This window comes from Oenanthe melanoleuca, chromosome 3 (genome assembly GCF_029582105.1).
Source record: "Oenanthe melanoleuca isolate GR-GAL-2019-014 chromosome 3, OMel1.0, whole genome shotgun sequence".
Classification (NCBI taxonomy): Eukaryota; Metazoa; Chordata; class Aves; order Passeriformes; family Muscicapidae; genus Oenanthe; species Oenanthe melanoleuca.
Genome location: NC_079336.1, coordinates 93,016,059 through 93,033,310, shown reverse-complemented (window position 1 = coordinate 93,033,310; position 17,252 = coordinate 93,016,059). Strand labels below are relative to the sequence as shown.

General features: G+C 37.7%; 1 protein-coding gene across 1 annotated transcript in view; it reads left to right on the top strand.

Moving 5' to 3' along the window:
* The window catches only part of LIN9 (lin-9 DREAM MuvB core complex component), a 39,821-nt gene that overhangs the window by 6,095 nt on the left and 16,474 nt on the right, over nt 1-17,252 (top strand). The window contains exons 2-6 of the mRNA XM_056488494.1: nt 4,230-4,262; nt 5,283-5,377; nt 7,904-8,008; nt 9,692-9,825; nt 14,402-14,527. Coding sequence (XP_056344469.1) covers nt 4,230-4,262; nt 5,283-5,377; nt 7,904-8,008; nt 9,692-9,825; nt 14,402-14,527 — 493 coding nt within the window. The remainder of the gene's footprint in view (nt 1-4,229; nt 4,263-5,282; nt 5,378-7,903; nt 8,009-9,691; nt 9,826-14,401; nt 14,528-17,252) is intronic.

Below are 17,252 nucleotides of genomic sequence, written 5' to 3'. Positions count from 1 at the left end.
CAGCAGTCCCATTCAATGGTGGCTGCATCCTCCTGCAGTGGCAGATGTGGTTCAGCTGAAGCAGTGCTCCTGTAGAAGGTGCAGTTTTCCTCTGAAGGTCCAGGGATGATGTGGAAAGGTCCAGTTTTCCTCTGGAGTCCAGTGGAAAAAAGGCTGCCTTAGTGTTTTACCTAGTTAAAAGGTGCCGTAATTTTTATCTAGGTAGGAAAGGCTTGGCTCTTCCCCTGGCTGGAGCATCTCCCAGTGGGATGATGGAATTTTATCAGTCATGCAGTGGGACTGAATGGCCCAGGAGCAGGTGATATCTTCCTGGAGGGAGGATGAATTGTGGAAAAGATAAAGATGATTGCCCCAGCTGGTTTTAACAGATGGCCCATTAGCAGAGAATATCTCTCATGGAGATAAGGATCACTGCCCCACTCATCTTCAACAGATGGTGGTAGGTTGCATACTTTTGGTCATATCCTGTATTGCAACCTAAGACACCAGGAAAGGCCATTATAATCGTCCTAGATTCTTCGTTAAACATGCTGCTATACTTGTATTTGGAATTTCTGTGCATCAGTTTCAAGCTTACTTCTTAGCTACAGTTCGCTCTTTAAAAATGTATTGAACTTGAGATTTTGAGTTACAGGGAGCTCGACATGTTTTTTCTTGGTATAGTTACATAAAATCTGTTAAACTTTGCATTCATTGCTAACCTGAGTTATCCAGTGTAATCTTTCACAAAATAAGTCTAGTTATGCCTTTCCTTAAAAAAAAAAAAAAGCTGCAGAGCTGTTTACCCATCTGAATTAACTTCCTTTGTAGATACTTGTGGTGAATGCAGACCTTGACCTTCTTTGGGAAGAACAAGATTGGAGTGTCTTAACTTCCTCACAATAAGACATGTCTGTAGATCTTGAAATTTATCTCCTAGATCTCTGCTGAATCTTTTCCTAATTCAACAGACTTAGTCAAGTGTGAACACTGTGTTCAGGTAATTAATTTATTAACAACATACGTAGAGTGCTACTCAGTAGGATAGTAAGACAAAGCTAAGGTAATGTACAGTTTGCACTTGAGCAGTGTGCTAGTGTAGCCTCCTGAAAGGCCTTTGGATTCCTGAGCCACTGCTGTGCTGAGCTGCCTGTGCTTCCTCCCTAGGTTGAGGGCTTTTTTACTATCAGTATTAGGAAAGTCACCTTCAAGATCCTCTGAACCTGGAGGAGCTTGAAGTAGATTTTAATTGTAATAACCTGCATGATTCACAGGCCTTATTTCTTGCTTTCCACCCATTTGTTTTTTAAGTGTTTCTGGAAATTAAGTCTGTGTCATCATAATAGATATTTACATTCAAGTGTGTGCATGTGTATTCTACTTTAATCTCTGTTTATAATTAAAATGCAGGTTAAAAAGACTGCCGGTGATTCCATGTTTGTTATTCAGAATAGGAGTATGCAAGATTACTGGCATTTAGTGTGAGGCTACTATATTGTAAATCTAATCATTATTGTAAGTAAAGTTTTGTATAATTTTAATAAACTTAATCTATCCTGCATCACTTTGCCATTTTTACAGTTCTTGAAATGCTTCTATCTCTATTAAATGTTGGTTGATTTTTATTGTAACACAATATTGCTTAGATCGTGATTCTTGTTTCTGGTTTTGTGGCCCTGGTGGTATTGACAGTACTGCCCAATTGAATGGAAAAATTGGGGAGATGTACCATATTCCTTTGAGTTTGGTGTTGTTGCCAGTAGCCCCTAAAATCAATATAGAAGAGCTTGATAAGAAAAGCCCTGTTGTGTCATATTGTTTACTTTTGAGGTAAAATGAAGCTTATGGACATCTCCATTGTCATTTTGGTATCCTACATGAATTCTAAAGCTTTAAGGTACAGAAGTGTTGATGTTAATTTTCTGCACTTTGTTACAGTAAAATAGTTTAATTTAACTTTCGAACTTCCATAGATCAGGAATATTTTATTTGGACACTTATATTCCTAAATAAAGATGCCCTGGATACATTAATTACAGGTCAAGTGAAAACAAATGAGCAGCCCTATTCTAACATGCATTTATGGAAGATTAACTATCCCATGTGGAAAGCTCCTTGGCAACTAATGCTGTTTTGGAGTGCTAATCTTGTAAAGCTAGGAAATAGCACAGTAACCTTCTGCTGGCCCATCATCACTCTCACAGGTGAAGCATCCCATAGTTAACAAAGCATTTCAGGAATTCTGCTGTGAGATTGACACCGCCCCAGATAAAGCTTTGCTGCCTCTTGCTGAGTGTTTCTTTTCCATTGTTAACAGTGCTCATACTCACTGGCTTGATTGAACTTGATTCATATCAGCAAGAAAATGAGAAAAAGAGGGACATGCTTGTATGTTCAGATGAGATCTCTCAGAATAGTGATCTGTTCTGCAAAGGCAGCATCTCCTTCATTTGACAATCCTGATGACCCTGCTCCTGTGTCTCCATCCCCAGTGACATGTTCTTACCCGTGCACACATTTCCCACCATCCCTTACATAAATTTGGAACGCAGTAGTTCTTCACTGTTCTTAATGTTACCTTTCAGAGCTGTTCATTCTTGGCTGATAGCAGACTATCCATGGATTTATGCAATCACAGTGTGTGGTGTTGGATTTTTAGCATAAAATGCAAAAAAAAATAGTGATATCTTGAACATACAGTTTAGTTTTGAGAGCTGAATTCCCTGTGACTCAGATCATCACAGAATCGTGTTTCTGTACCAGTCACTGATAGGTCTCCAACCCAAGAAATGTGATACGTAGGAAATGTGCAAGAGGTGTGACCGTATCGCCCAGGTGTGGCACTGTGGCTTTGACATGTAATCCCAGATGTGGTTGCTGTTGTAGATTTGAACGACTTGGGAGATACTGGGGTGGAAGATTTCTAAACCCCCAGTGAGTCAAAGCTAGTTCTATTTCATATCTTAAACTGTTTTATTTAAGCTTTTGGGGGGAAAGAAATAAAACTTTGTTTCATTTTCCTTTTTTTTTTTTTTGTATTGAAATTTTGTTTTTTAACAGATGGCATATTAAGATGGCAGCAAACAAAATACTATGATGAAAACCTAAGGGATTAGGGATATTTTTGCTGTTGCTGCACCTGTATTCTCTTCTGTGGCCCAGCCCAGTCCTAAATGTTCAGTTTTCTGGAAAGGCACAATAATTCTTTTGGCTCTGTGATACTTCCTGGAATGTATTTTCTTAGAGGCAAGTATCTGGCACTGTGAGGTTAGTGAGGTAAGGAGCTAGATAAGTGGCAGCTGCAAGAAATTTCTGGAGCTTTGGTGTCAGAAAGCTCTTGGAGCAGCAGTTTCAAAGATGATGGAGAGAGCAGAGAAAGAAGGAAAAGTGGTTGTCACACAGGAACAGAGCTGGAAAGATAAAATTGATTTGGGAGAAAAGCATGAATCTGGGGAGGCATTGTCCTGCAGAAATATATTGCCCTATGCTAATGCAGTTGCTTCAAACAGCTTGTTCTTAGAGACACATTTGAGCAATTCCTGAGCATGAAGGCCCACTGTAGGCAGGCCCACTTTCGATTTTCCTGGCCCAGGAGCATTGCAGAGGTTCTAGAGATGCAGTGGAAGGGGAGCAGTGATTTTTTATTTTTTTTTAATGTGTTTATTACACTTTAACAGTTTGAGCAAAGTAACAATCCTGCCTGCATTTGAGGTCTGAATCTGCTGCCTTTCTGAACAGAGGTACCACCAGGGGGCAACTAGCTCTCCATATTCTTCCTTTTGAGCATAAACTGCTCCTTTCCTGGAAATCTTGGGCACTGAAGAGTTTTGAACTGGTAGGAAAAAAAAAAAAAAAAAAAGAAGTGTTTATTAGTTTTCTTGTCAGTTGTAAAATGCATTTGCAGCTGCATCAAACAAGCAGCCACATGGGAGAATGTAGTTTGGACATAAAGCCTGTTGAGAATTTGCTGTGTTAAACCCAAGTGTTTAACATCCAGAGTTGTTTTGTTGGCTTGAAATTAAAGGAAAAATCCAAAATGTGAATATGCTTTCAAGATTTATTGATAATAAACACATAATTCTATGCTTGGTGCCATGGAGGGTGTGCTGGGTTTGCTCATTCATCGGTGAAAGATTTTAATATTAAATTCCACTTTCTGCCTGAGAATTAATTAAGAATGAGTAGACTCTGCATAGGGTGTATGGTTTGAAATAGTTTGTGATTTATGTGGACTTTTTGCTATATTGCAGGTTCTTCAGCAAAAGCACTTGTGAGCTTGAAAGGTAAGAAATTAATATGTTATTTACTTGTACCCAATCTGACTTTCAGGTATATTTAGTTTCTGGCTTCAGAAAGTTCAAGAAAATCACAGGCTTTTTTGTTGAAATATGATTTGGTTTGTTGTAGGTATTTGTAGTTCTATAGAATAATAATCCTTGGCAGTTGAAACTACATATATTGTGGTATATTTAGACACTGCTCTTCTGGGTGAAATTCCTGAAGTGTGTTTTCTCTTCAAAAGCACTGCCTAGGCATCAAGTTTGATGAGAAGATTGGGGTACTCTTTAATCTCTTGAGGATGAGGTACAGGAAGGATTCTTAGTGAGACCTGTACATATGGTAAAATTTACATTAGGAAGGCATGTCACAATGGTGTTCTCTGTCAACAAGTTGGGCTAAATCAAAAACCTGCTGCTTGTATTTTTTTCTTTGAAATTATCTTCGTGAACATTCATACAAATTTTAAATACTTCTAATTTCCCCAGTAATTAAAGTTTCTTTATGTATTACAAGGCTTTTGTCAACAAAGAAGTGGGCATGGTCTGTTAGATATGTTGTAACTAATGCAGATTTGTTGTAATAAATTTTTATTTACTTGTTGGTGTACACCCACTTAATAATTTTCCAGAACTAGAAGGTGTTTATGTCTTGTCAAGCTTTGCTTTGTCCAGGTTTCAATTACAGCCACAGTTCAACTGTTGATTTGTGTCAATCTGACAGTGGAAGTAACTAATTCCAGCAAAGGAGGTTTCAAGAAACCTAAAAATTGTCTTAAGTAAAAAATACTTGTTAATGTTTCTCATTGTAGTGAAAATCTCCTTCCGTTTTTTCTTTTTTTAAATTAGTATTAAGAACTATTTAATAACAATACTGAAATCTAAAATCTGTTTGTTACTGAATTCAAAATTGTTGCAAGTAAAGATTTTAGTAGTTGATGATGTTATACTTGGTTTTAGATAGTAGTTATGTTGAAACATGCACATACACATATATATGTTAATGATGTGCTTTCTTCTCAACAGAGGGAAGTTTATCCAGTTCGTGGAATGAAAAATATAATTCTCTGCAGAAAACACACATATGGAAAAGCAAGAATGCTGGTTCTGCAGTGGAAATGGTAAGAAGCAATAAAAAGCTTCAGGATTCGTAAAATACCATACAGTGAATCATATGTAAGGATCACAAAAAAAGGCTGAGATTTATAGTTTTGTAAATGTGAAACTATATCCTTCACAAGCACTTTGTGCAGTTTGCATAAGAGATGAAAACATATTTTATAAATGAATAATGAAGCACATTAAATTGCTGACCATGTACACAATAGGTCAAAATAATTTCCTCTGTTTTGTTTTTATTTTTTTGTAAAGCAAGTGCTGTGTGTAGTATCTGTACTGTATCTACCACCTTGAGCTTAGGAATCACCAGTTCTGATCAACTATTTTTGTATCTCATGAAGTATCTCACTTTTAGTTACAGCTGAGAACTAAAGCATAAAGGAAGGGAAGGGAAAATGTCATAATGCACTTCCATCATTGTGCCTTCTGAGGGACAGATTTTAATAAAAGTAAAGCATAGTCAGTGAAAAATGTGTGTATTCTGAGAACTTTCATAGGAGGCATTACATTAAAGACCAGCCTTGGGGTGGGGGATATGAAGTGAACCTGCAGCTTCCAGTGCGTTGTCTGATGTTTGGATTGACCATTTCAGTCTTGTGGTTTGTTTTTGCTTAACTGTTTGTTTCTTGTCCTGTGATCTTCTCCCTGGTGTTTATTTTGGTAGGATTCATACAGGTGCATATATACACAGGTGTTGCTATGTGTTTATGCTAGAGAACATAAGGTCTATGAAATGCAGTTCCAGACAGAAACCAGAACTTTGTGAAAACCTTTAGTTCCTGCAGTTCATATCACAGTTTTCAGCTGCTTCCCAGGAATGCCCGTCATCTCACAGACACAAGCCATACTGATAACATAGAAGATCACATGTGCTAAAGACCCAAAGGGACTGGCTGTAACATGTGTATAAAAACATTGTCAATCTTTAGGTATGGTGGCTGTAGGTGGTAAAAACATGGAGTCAAACTTTGACTGTAGCCCACTGTCCTGTAGAAAACTGGGGGAAAGATCAGAGCATAGTCTGACATGCTGGCAGTGACCCGTGTTGCTAAGATGTAATGGAGTAGTTTGAGTTTACTGAATGCTTAAAGTTTTGAAGACATGTTTTACTGTTGGTTGAAAAATCTTTCCAAAAATGCTGATCTGTTTAGCTGCTGTGGATGATACCTCTCTGCAGCACTTGTTATTTTGCTCTAGTGTGAAGTACAGACAGTCCAGAGTGATGAAACACTCTTCTCATTTTGGACAGTCTTTGGAGCAGAGTTTGGCAGTTTCTCTTGAGGGTTGTATTGGTCTGGATCACGATGATTTGGTTGCCTTGTCAATATATAGTTCCTCTGTCCAGTGTGTGTCTTTCCTAGTTTGTAATATCTACCAGGAATTCATGTTTTCTTCTGTGTGCTGCATGTGCTTAGCTGTCTATCACATACAGAGCACTTCTGTTACTTAAATACACTTGTGTAGTTCTTTTTATAAAATACATGTAATTTAGAGTAAGAGAGGCACATTTCCTGGGAAAGCCCCATGTTCAGATGGCATGGGACAGACAGATTTTTTTTTTTAGCTACCACTGATTAATTTAATATAAAAGATCTCTTTTCAAGCAGTTAACCAGTTACAAACATATTAAATGTTTTTCTAAAGTGTAAATGCTTGTTAATGAAGTTTTATTTAATTGTGTTGATTTATTTTGTCTCTGGCTCTTGTGCTGGGCCACAAAACCTTCATGGAAGGAAAAGGAAAAGCTGATTCCCTTCAGTGCTAACAGCCAGTCACAGGTTGCTCTTTTGTCCTCAGTGAAAGGAGGAATCTTGTCATAGGGTCAGATGTTGAAGAATAACTAAATGAATTTTTTTCATGACACAACTGCAATATCATTTCTTGTTTTCAGTCAACCATCTAATTCTTTCTGAGCTATAGCAGTACACAAGTAACTTTCACTTAGCATAAGTTCTATATTCTTTTTTCTGAGATTGTCATGTAACTTACTCAAGATTTAGTTTTTTCAGACTCAATCTTCTTAGCATTTGGCTCTATAGATACTTTCAGTGAGTTAAAAAACCAACAAAAACACATCACTATAAAATTCTTCCTAAAGTTCTATGTAGCTGAGAACATATGAAACAAATACAGTGTTTGAATAATCCTTTTTTTGATCCAAAATTCAAAACAAATTGTTTAACAGATATACTGCTACTTATAACCAAAGCAAGCTAAGATACACAAGTGTTTAGACACCTAACTCTAATGGAAACAAGTGGGTGTTAGGCTCTAAATACTTCTGTGAAACTGGGCCAGCAGTGTAGTAATGGTTATAGTTAGCACTGGAAAAGCCTGGAATCTTGAGCTCCTTCTTCTCTCAGTCCTTAGATCTCTAAGTGCTAGGAGACACTCTTTGTTGTGTACTGTGTGCCTGAAAACCAACAAGTGAGAAGAGAAAAGACATTTCATTTCTCTCACTGTGAATTCTGTGTATGAACAGAGAAAGCAAATTTCTTGCTTGTAATTCTTAACTTTGTTCCATACAGCCCTTCAGAAATTCAAAACGGAGTCGACTCTTCAGTGAAGAAGATGACAGACAAATAAACACAAGGTCACCCAAAAGAAATCAGAAGGTTGCAATGGTTCCACAGGTACCTACATACATGTATGGAGATATTTTCACCAAAAAGGGCAACAATCCTATCTGTTTTAATTGAAAATCAGAATATATTTGCTTTTCAGGTTGCGTTTGGTTTATTAATCTTCTTGTGAGGAAAATTGTTGCTAGAAGTAAGCCACAATTCAAAACAAATTAATGTTTTTCTTTCTTATAACTGGTTTCCTCAATTTGTTTATGGGAATACCTGTTCTTTGTGATCTTGGACATGAACACACAGAGCTAGAAAGGATTCCAGACTAACTGCCCATCATGCCCCTGCAAACAGTCATCTCCTGTGGTCAGCATAAATTTATCCAGCTTCAGTTTAAAACTGCCTGACTTTCTTGCACTGATTATGTAATTGAGAAGGCTGCTATATAATTTAATGTATCCCAGCAAGTTAGGGACTTGCTCTAAATTTATAGCCTTTTTCATGGCCAGCTTTACCTTCTTGATCCTAAATACTAATTCTCAGTAATGCTAAAATTCTCAGCTCAAAGAGCTTGTAGTACCTTTGTCATCCACATCACTTCTCTATGGCATCACCTTACAAGGCTGAATTTACCTCACTGAAAAAGTATTGTTTGAATACTGCTCTGATTTGCCTTCTGAGCTGTGCTGTGCAGTATCTGATGTGAAAAGCTTGGCACTCGCTGTGTAGCTGTTCTGCCAGAGGTGAAAACATTGACATTTCTCTTCATTACCATGATTTCTTAAGAGTAGAAAGACTTGGTAATGTTCTAAACCTAGTTGTTTAGTTCTTAAATGTCTGATTCTGGAGGTCCAATGATTGCCTGATAAATATTTGCAAGGGATTGCAGCTGTTGTAGTTCACAGATCTTGCTGGGCTTGGTTTCCTAGAGTTCCAGTGGGAGAAAGGGGACCTGTACCTAGTGCAGCAGCAGCCAACAAGGTGCCTATCTTATGCTTTATCCTATTATTGCTGCTACTAAAGTCCAAAATACTTTCAATGTTTGGGGAAGGATAACAACTGATGATGGCATGGGGACCAGATTAAACCTATAGTCTCAAAAAGCTGTTATTTTTTGCAGAAAAGTCTTACTTTCTGTCAGCTAAGGCAGCCATCCTTGGATTAAAATTACAGAATTATTTTTATGGTCTTGTTTAAACATGGGTCTATCTATTATGCAAGACACATGTCTTTTCTATGATTTATCAAATAGCTTTCAAATGTAGTTAAAACTTGATTGCTCGTTTCTCTTGCAGTTTTCTAAGCAGACACTCTGCTCAAAGCTTTGGCTATGTTACATTCTTCAGCTTAAGAGTGAGCAAGAGTAGAAGCTCTAGTGCAAGTCAGGCAGGTGCTGTTGCTGGCATCTGACCTGCAACATCAATTATGCTCACCTGAGTCAGTCGTTGGGGCCTCAGAGATTTGAAGTCTGTATGTATTTTAGTACCTGTAGTTTTCAGTGCTGGAAAATGTTTCCATTAAAAGAGCTTTGTATGGAGATAATGGTATTGATCCTATTAAAATTTGCTGTTTTCTGTTTGATTGCACTGCTGATATAATGCTGTAAGAGTGTTATAGATCTGCAAGAAAAACATTGCCATTAAACAGTACGTGCAGACTTTCATCAGGAAAATCTGGTTTATTTGAATACTGAAAAATATTAGATCTTGTTTAACTGTTTCTTTTTTTTTTTTTACTACATAGAAGTTTAGTACAACAATGTCCACACCAGAAAAGAAAGTATCACAGAAGATTGGTTTACGGCTTCGCAACCTGCTCAAACTGCCCAAAGCTCACAAGTGGTGCATATACGAATGGTTCTATTCAAATATAGATAAGTATGTTTGGTTTGTATCATTATCTCTTATTAGTACAGAAACAAGTGATTTTCTGAAATTGATATTCCAATTTATTCTTAAATCATTAGTGAAATTTGTTTGGTGATGGTGGGTGTTTTTCTTTTTTCTAATGAGCGACATTATGTGCTCTTTGTTCTTTGCAACTACCAAATTTAGAAAGTCTTCTATGCAAGACCTTCCTTCATGGATGTAATTTTCCTTTTTATCACCTTTGCCTCTATGAAGTACCAGATTTTATTCATAATGCTTCTAGCATCTGAAACATGAAGATAACGGAACACTTAGACTTTTCTGAACCCTTGCATCAGTGCTAATGGAGATGGGAAGGACACTGCTTCTTCATAAAGAATTACTGCTGTTTTCCTAAAAGGTGTAAATGATGGTATTAAATATTTTTTCCCCATCATCCTGTCTTTATTGTGATTACTAAAAGATCACTTCAGGCTGTGACTGTTCAGCTCTTGTCCAGATATCAGCATCCTTCTTGGATCTCCTAATGTATTTCATGGACTGTTTCTGCAGTTTGTGTCCCAGAGTTTTTGGTACTTGTTCTCTTAATGCCACTAGCACAGTGGTGTGAATTGTTTAAGAGAAACAATTTAATTTCTAAAATGTAAAAAACGTTATTGATGAATAGAATCTTAAAATCTACACTGATTGACTAATAGATGCAACACCAGTATTTAATATTCTGAAGTATAGCTTCAGAGTTAACAAGCATTATTTTCCAGAATGTACAAACAAGATAATTACTGTTTTTCCTTCCTATTTTAATCACAATTGCTTTTTTTCTTAACGGAGAAGGCAGTCATAGCAACAGGAAAACATTTTGGCATATATTAATCAGAAGTGGAAAAATTTAATGTCCATTTTATTTAGTTTTAAATTAATCATATCTAGGATTTAATTCCTTTGAAAGACGCAGTCTTTTCATGCTTTCCCCCCCTCACTTGAAAAAAAATGTACAAAATAAAAAACCTCAACTCTACTTATTTCTAGGAGAAATTTTAATATGTGACATTTAAAATAATGATTTTTACAACAGACCAAGAACTTCTAGCTTATTCTTAAATAACTGTCTATGAAACTTCAGGTCTATCAGTAGACTAGAATTTGAGTTCAGCAGGTAATTCTGAAATCCTCTTTGATAGTTATCCATGTATACAGGTGTGGTGAGTTCTCCTTGACTAACCAGGTGCTCATCAAAGTTGCTCAATCACTCCTCAGCTGGACACAGGAGAGAAAATGTAACAAGAGAGTCAAAGGCTGACATAAGCACAGGGAGAAACCACAGCACTTACTGTCATGGTCAAAACAGACTCGACTTTGGGAAATTAGTTTTATTTATTACCAATCAAATCAAAGTAGGATAATAAGAAATGAAACCAAGTCTAAAAAACACCTCCCTTCTTCTTGAGCTTTATTACCAGTTCTCTCTTTTATGTCCAACCCCCATAAGCACAGGGGGACAGGAAATAAGGGTTGTGGTCGGTTCATCACCTGTTGTCTGTCTCTGCTGTTCCTTCCTCCGGGGAGGAATCCTCTGACTCCCATGGGAGCCAGTCCTTTACAAAGTTCTCCAACATGAGTCCTTCCCACAGGTTGCAGTTCTTCACAAACTGCTCCAGTGTGGGCCCCTTCCATGAGATACACTCCTTCAGGAATAGACTGCTCCAGTATGGGCTCTTCTCCATGGCTCTGCAGTTCTGCCAGGAGCCTGCTGCAGCAGGGGCCTCCCATGGGTTCACAGCCTCCTCTGGGCATCCACCTTGAACATGGGTCCCTCCATGGGCTGCAGGAACATAACTGCTTCACCGTGCTCTGCAGAGGAATCTCTGCTCAGGTGCTGGAGCACCTCTTTCCCTGAACTTGGCTTGGTGTCTGCAGAACTGCTTCTCTCAGATGCTCTTACATCTCTGTCGTGCTGCAATTGCACAAGGCTTTTTCCCCCTTCCTGTTATTTCAGAGGCATGACCACCATCACGAATTTGTTCAGCCTTGGGCAAGGGTGGATCCACCTTGGAGCCAATTGGCATTGGTTCTGTGGAATATAGAAGTTTCTAGCAGCTTTGCAAAGAAGCTACCTCTGCATCCCCCCTCTGCCAAAATCTTGCCTTGCAAATCAAACACAGCTTGTAATGCTTGTAAGATATGAGCATGTTAAGGTATTATAATATGGTTTACTAAGAGACTGCATATCTTTGGAAGGAAAACTTTGATAAATCTTATCTGGAGTGATATGGTCCAGACTTAATGAGAAGCTGTCTTGGTTTGAAAGACAGGTGTCTGCTAAGGAAGGCAGGAGCCTCTCTTTGAAATGGAGGATGTAAATCCCCTCCCTCCAGATTTTTATAATTTTGAAATTAAGAGGCTCTCAGGCAAAATATGGGAAATAGGAATAACAGCTTTTTATTAGGAAGATTAAAATATAAATACAGTATTACAAAGAGCAAACCCAAAACACTGTCAGAGTCAGAATACAACCTGACACCCTGTCAGTCAGTCAGGGTGCTGGCAGCAGTCCCATTAAATGGTGGCTGCATCCTCCTGCAGTGGCAGATGTGGTTCAGCTGAAGCAGTGCTCCTGTAGAAGGGTGCAGTTTTCCTCTGAAGGTCCAGGGATGATGTGGAAAGGTCTGTTTTTCCTCTGGAATTCAATGGAAAAAAAGGCTGCCTTGGTGTTCCAAATCTCAGATTTAATCTAGGTAGGAAAGGTTTGGCTCTTCCCCCTGGCTGGAGCATCTCCCAGTCGGATGATGTAATTTTATCAGTCATGCAGTGGGACTCAATGGCCTATTAACAGAAGATAACTCCCTGGAGGGAGGATGGGTTGTGGAAAAGATAAAGGTCACTGCCCCACCTGATTTCAACAGATCGTGATAGAATACATACTTTTGAGCACATCCTATATTGCAGCCTAAGACAGAAGCTTAAAAAAAGTTTAAATGGTAGAGCTGTCAACTGAAAAACTATGGCTCACTGTACAAGTCTCAGAATATTTTAATCAAATGTTTGCATCCAGAATTGAAATAAGCAAATAAAATTCCATGTCGGCTGTAGGTTTCTGAAATATTTTTATTTCTGCAACTGTCATCTGTGGTTATTAGATTGTTGAAGCTGTTTCACTTGGATTCTCTATATACTACTGCTGTGGACTGTTTTCTGTAAAGTCCTATTGTTTTTGGACATGCAGAGACTTCTGAAGTGCTGCTTACTACTACAGTGATCACAGGCCCTTGGAAGCAGATGCACCTGTAAACTTGCTTATACCATTCTCCTGTCTTGTGGATGCTGTGGGTTTAGGGTTTGCCTGCTTAAGGACAAGAGTTAGTAGGAACAATCAAATACAGATTATCTTTCTCAAAAAAGCCAAACCAAAACAAAAAAAACTAAACACAAAAACAACGCCATGCTAAATAGTTCTTCTTTATATAGATATCTTATGTTAGCAGTAGTAAATATGGGTAAAGTTATACTGTTGTATACTCTTCCATGTCTGTTTCCTGAGCCTCATTACTCATTCTTTTTGTTTTCCTTTTCACTTTATGCCACAGCTGTGGATCTTCCTACTGCAAAATTATTCTCTTCTATTCTTGCCTGAATCTCCTTATATATCTGTGTACCTTTCCTCTCTCCTGCCACCCCAGCCACTTGGTTGTAAGCAGTGTTGCTTCCAATGTCTTCTTTGTTCTGTGCTTGGGTATATTCCTCTCCAAACCCCAGTGCTCTGCAGAGAGTAGAGAAAAGCAGCTTTGTCTAGGATGCAGTTATCCTTTTGTTCTCGCCAGGAGGGATCTATTTCAGTTGCACGTAGTCCTTTATGATTAACCTTTATTAGATGGGCATATCTGTTGCTGCTCCCTTGTCTCCCCAGCCTAAGAAGGATGTGGTACAAAGAAAAAGGCAGTCATAGAACAGAGATAGAGATGGGTCATAGCATCAGAGAGAAATTCTGGAGTTGTGCACGTCTGTTCTCTGAACTGTCACTCTCTCCTGCTGATGCTGTGCTTCACCATGGAGTCATGGGATGATACAATAGAAGTCTCACCTGTAATGCTATAGAGAATGATGAGTTGGTTCAATTTCCTGTATTTTGGAACCCTCTGTTGAGTTATAGTTGAATGAATTGATGAGAAAAGGTACTGTCTGTTTCTCAGTTCCACTTTGTCCTTCCCTTTATGCTCAGTATTTCACTCTCTGGTTTTCTTCAGTGTGTTGCAGTATACTCATGACACTGAGCTGACTCTGCTGAAGTTTCATTTGGTGCCTTTATATGCATTCCAGACCAGGATGAATTACGTGTATTTCTCTGTAGTAACTGGAGAAAGGAGAATTTTTAAATGTCAGTGATAGTAAGAATCAAAGAACAATAGTCCTGGATGCTTCCTGATTTTATTTTTGGCTGAATTGAAATTTTTCTTTGAATAGTAGTGTCTTGTTCATGTGATTAATTTATATTAATTTTTTAATGTGTTTCTGATGGTAGATATTTTTTGGAATCCTGTGACAAAAGTGACTTAATATGGTTAACATAAGACTAATTATGTTTCAACAGGCCACTATTTGAAGGAGACAATGATTTCTGTATATGTCTGAAAGAATCTTTTCCAACTTTGAAAACCAGAAAATTGACAAGAGTGGAATGGGGGAAAATCAGACGATTAATGGGAAAACCACGGAGGTAATTTTTTCTTTCTTTTATTTTAGCAATTACTCACCCATAATTGATGTGACTGGAATTGTTCCTTCTAAAAAATTTTGCATTTGAATAGTAGAACAAAACAGTATCTTAAGAGTAGTAAAACTCATTTTATAGAGGTGTTCTCTGGGCACCTCTCTCCCTCATGCACCTCATTTCTTAACTGCCTGTGTCCATGTATTTTTCATAAGCCTATGCTTGAAATGTTCTCTTCCCACTCCAGATGACTGAATGTCCAAGCTAGGATGTGTTAAAGTTGTTATTGTATCTTCTATACTGCAGTGCTTCCTGACCCAGAAGAATTGGCCAGTTTTTCACTAAGTTTTCTTTTCTGGCTATAACTAACTCTTCATGGGGAAAACAAGCATACATTTTCACCTCATTTATTTTATTATTGTTTTTAAACCATTTTATAGATTCTGAACTTTTCCTAGATTGACTGTCAAGACAGATGAAAGATAAAGTCACACATAAAATATTGTCCATTTTAGAGAAGAAGACAGAATTTAATGAAGGACATAGAGTTTTTTTCATAATTTAGAATTTTTAATTCTTGAACCCTCTGATTCAACTCAGCCTTTTCACAAAATCTGCACAATTTAGCCTAGAGAAGGCTATGGGAGGATCCCATTTTTTTGTATAAATATTTGAAGAGAAGGCATAGAGAAGATAGGGCCAGGGTTTTTTCCAGCATTATCTGGAGACAGGAAAAGAGGGAATGGGCACAAGTGAGGTGGTAGAATCTCCATCCTTAGATGCACTCAGAGGTTCTCTGGACAAGATCCTGGGAAGCCTCCTGGAGGTGATTCTGCTGGAGGGGTTGGAGGAGATAACCTTGAGAGGTCCTTCCAAACTTGACCACCCTGTGTAAGTAGTGTTTCATAAATTAATCAGCCTTTTATTTCTGTAAATACAAACAGTAAAGCACTGAATCCATTTCTTCTTAGATCTTTGAGTCAGGTTATATTTTGCATGATGGAGACCATTCATCTTCTGTACCTACAAACAACATAAGTAAAAATTGTCAATCAAGAGAAGACAGCAGAGCCAGATTGAAAATAGCTCCTCTTGGAAAGATGTTCATTTAATTTGAGCTTAACTTAGCTTTTAGTCCTTTGTTGTCATGCTTCCTACTGGGAGAGAAGTGGTGCATTTGTATCATCAGTTTCTCATTTGACTTTTGTCAAAAGTGGTTGCCTCTCTAAAAGATCAGCTTGCCTCGTTCAGCAGTCTGGTGGACCATTGGTAAAACTTCAGTGTCCTAGAATGGTTTGGGTTGGAAGGGACCTTAAAGATTGTCTGGTTCCAGCAGGGGTTGGGGTCAGAGGATGCCCTGGGCAGAGAACTTTGTCTACATCAGAGTGCAAAGCTCCATCCAACCTGGTGGGTTGCAGACTTCCTTTTGTTTTTCAGGGGTTCTTTGGGTTGGCTTTTTACTTTTATTTTTTTTAAGCTGTGGGGAGAGTGGTTTTGAGTTTGATTTGGATTTTTTTTGTTCAGCTATCATAGAGTTATTTTTTTTTTTAAGAAGAGAGACTCATGCCAAAGGAACCAAAGGTCACAATAGGCAGGAAATTGGTTTATCTGAATTCTGAAGTAGAAGTATTTGACTGCATAAAGAATCTGATTGTTTGTTAATGCAAACTTTGAGTTACTGCTTTATAGCAACATAAAATAAGCATTCTTGTTTTCTTTTTATTTCTTTACTAGTATTTTTAAAATTACTGGTAGTCTCTTTCAAAATGTCAAGAGTCGTCTTTGGCCTTAGTTTTAAAAGACTTTTAATTACTCTAAATCATTTAAATTCTTTTTCAATGCAATTTTCATTATCTCTAGAGCAAAGATTTTTTTTATTTTACCATTCTTGAAGGAATTCTTCTGTCTGTCCTCATCATATGGAGGTAAGCTGTATACCATGTCAGCATTTATATCTCCCCATGAGGGATTTTAAAAAAAAAATTAAGAAATTTTGCACCCGCAGTGTTGATGGCAGAGGATAATAGTGTCTCTGCAATAGTTATGCACATGGTTGTAATTTTTTTTTTTTTTGTTTAAATATATGGTAGTATTTTCTTATGTCTGCTGCTACCTTAAATGTCCTATCACACATCAACAGTGTGTTTGATTGGCACAGCAATATTCTTCATGAGAGCCTGAAAAGCTTGTAAGATTCCTGCAGACTGTGGGGAAAGATATGCTCCAGAGAAAGGAAGAGGTAATAGTTAGTTTTGTGTACTCTATGTAAACTTAATTTGGCTTGTTAAATAGCAGTGGATATGAAGTAAGCTTAGGTCTGCTTGTCTTGCCACTACATGATGGTGGTGATTCCTGTTAATTCAAATTCTCACAAGGAAGGTAGAAACTGAGAAGAATGTTTAACCTCTTAAGAAGTCTCTACAGAAAACTAATGAGTTTGCAGTTTTGATCTGTACCATAGTTTTAATCTTCATTTTTTTCATAGGATGGCATGAAGATGGTATAACCTTTATTAAATGCATTTAGGAATGTTGGGGTGGAGGTTTCATTTAACAGAAGCCAAAATTATGTTGCAAAAACTTTCTACATCCATAGTTACAGCATTTGGGACTGAGACTTTTCAAGACCACCTGAGCTCTCAGTAAAACAGTAGTTGCTGTTGTAGGGACCTTCCAAGGTCAGTGACTAGCATATCAGCATTTGAATTTGTATTTTTAAGACCACAAATCAA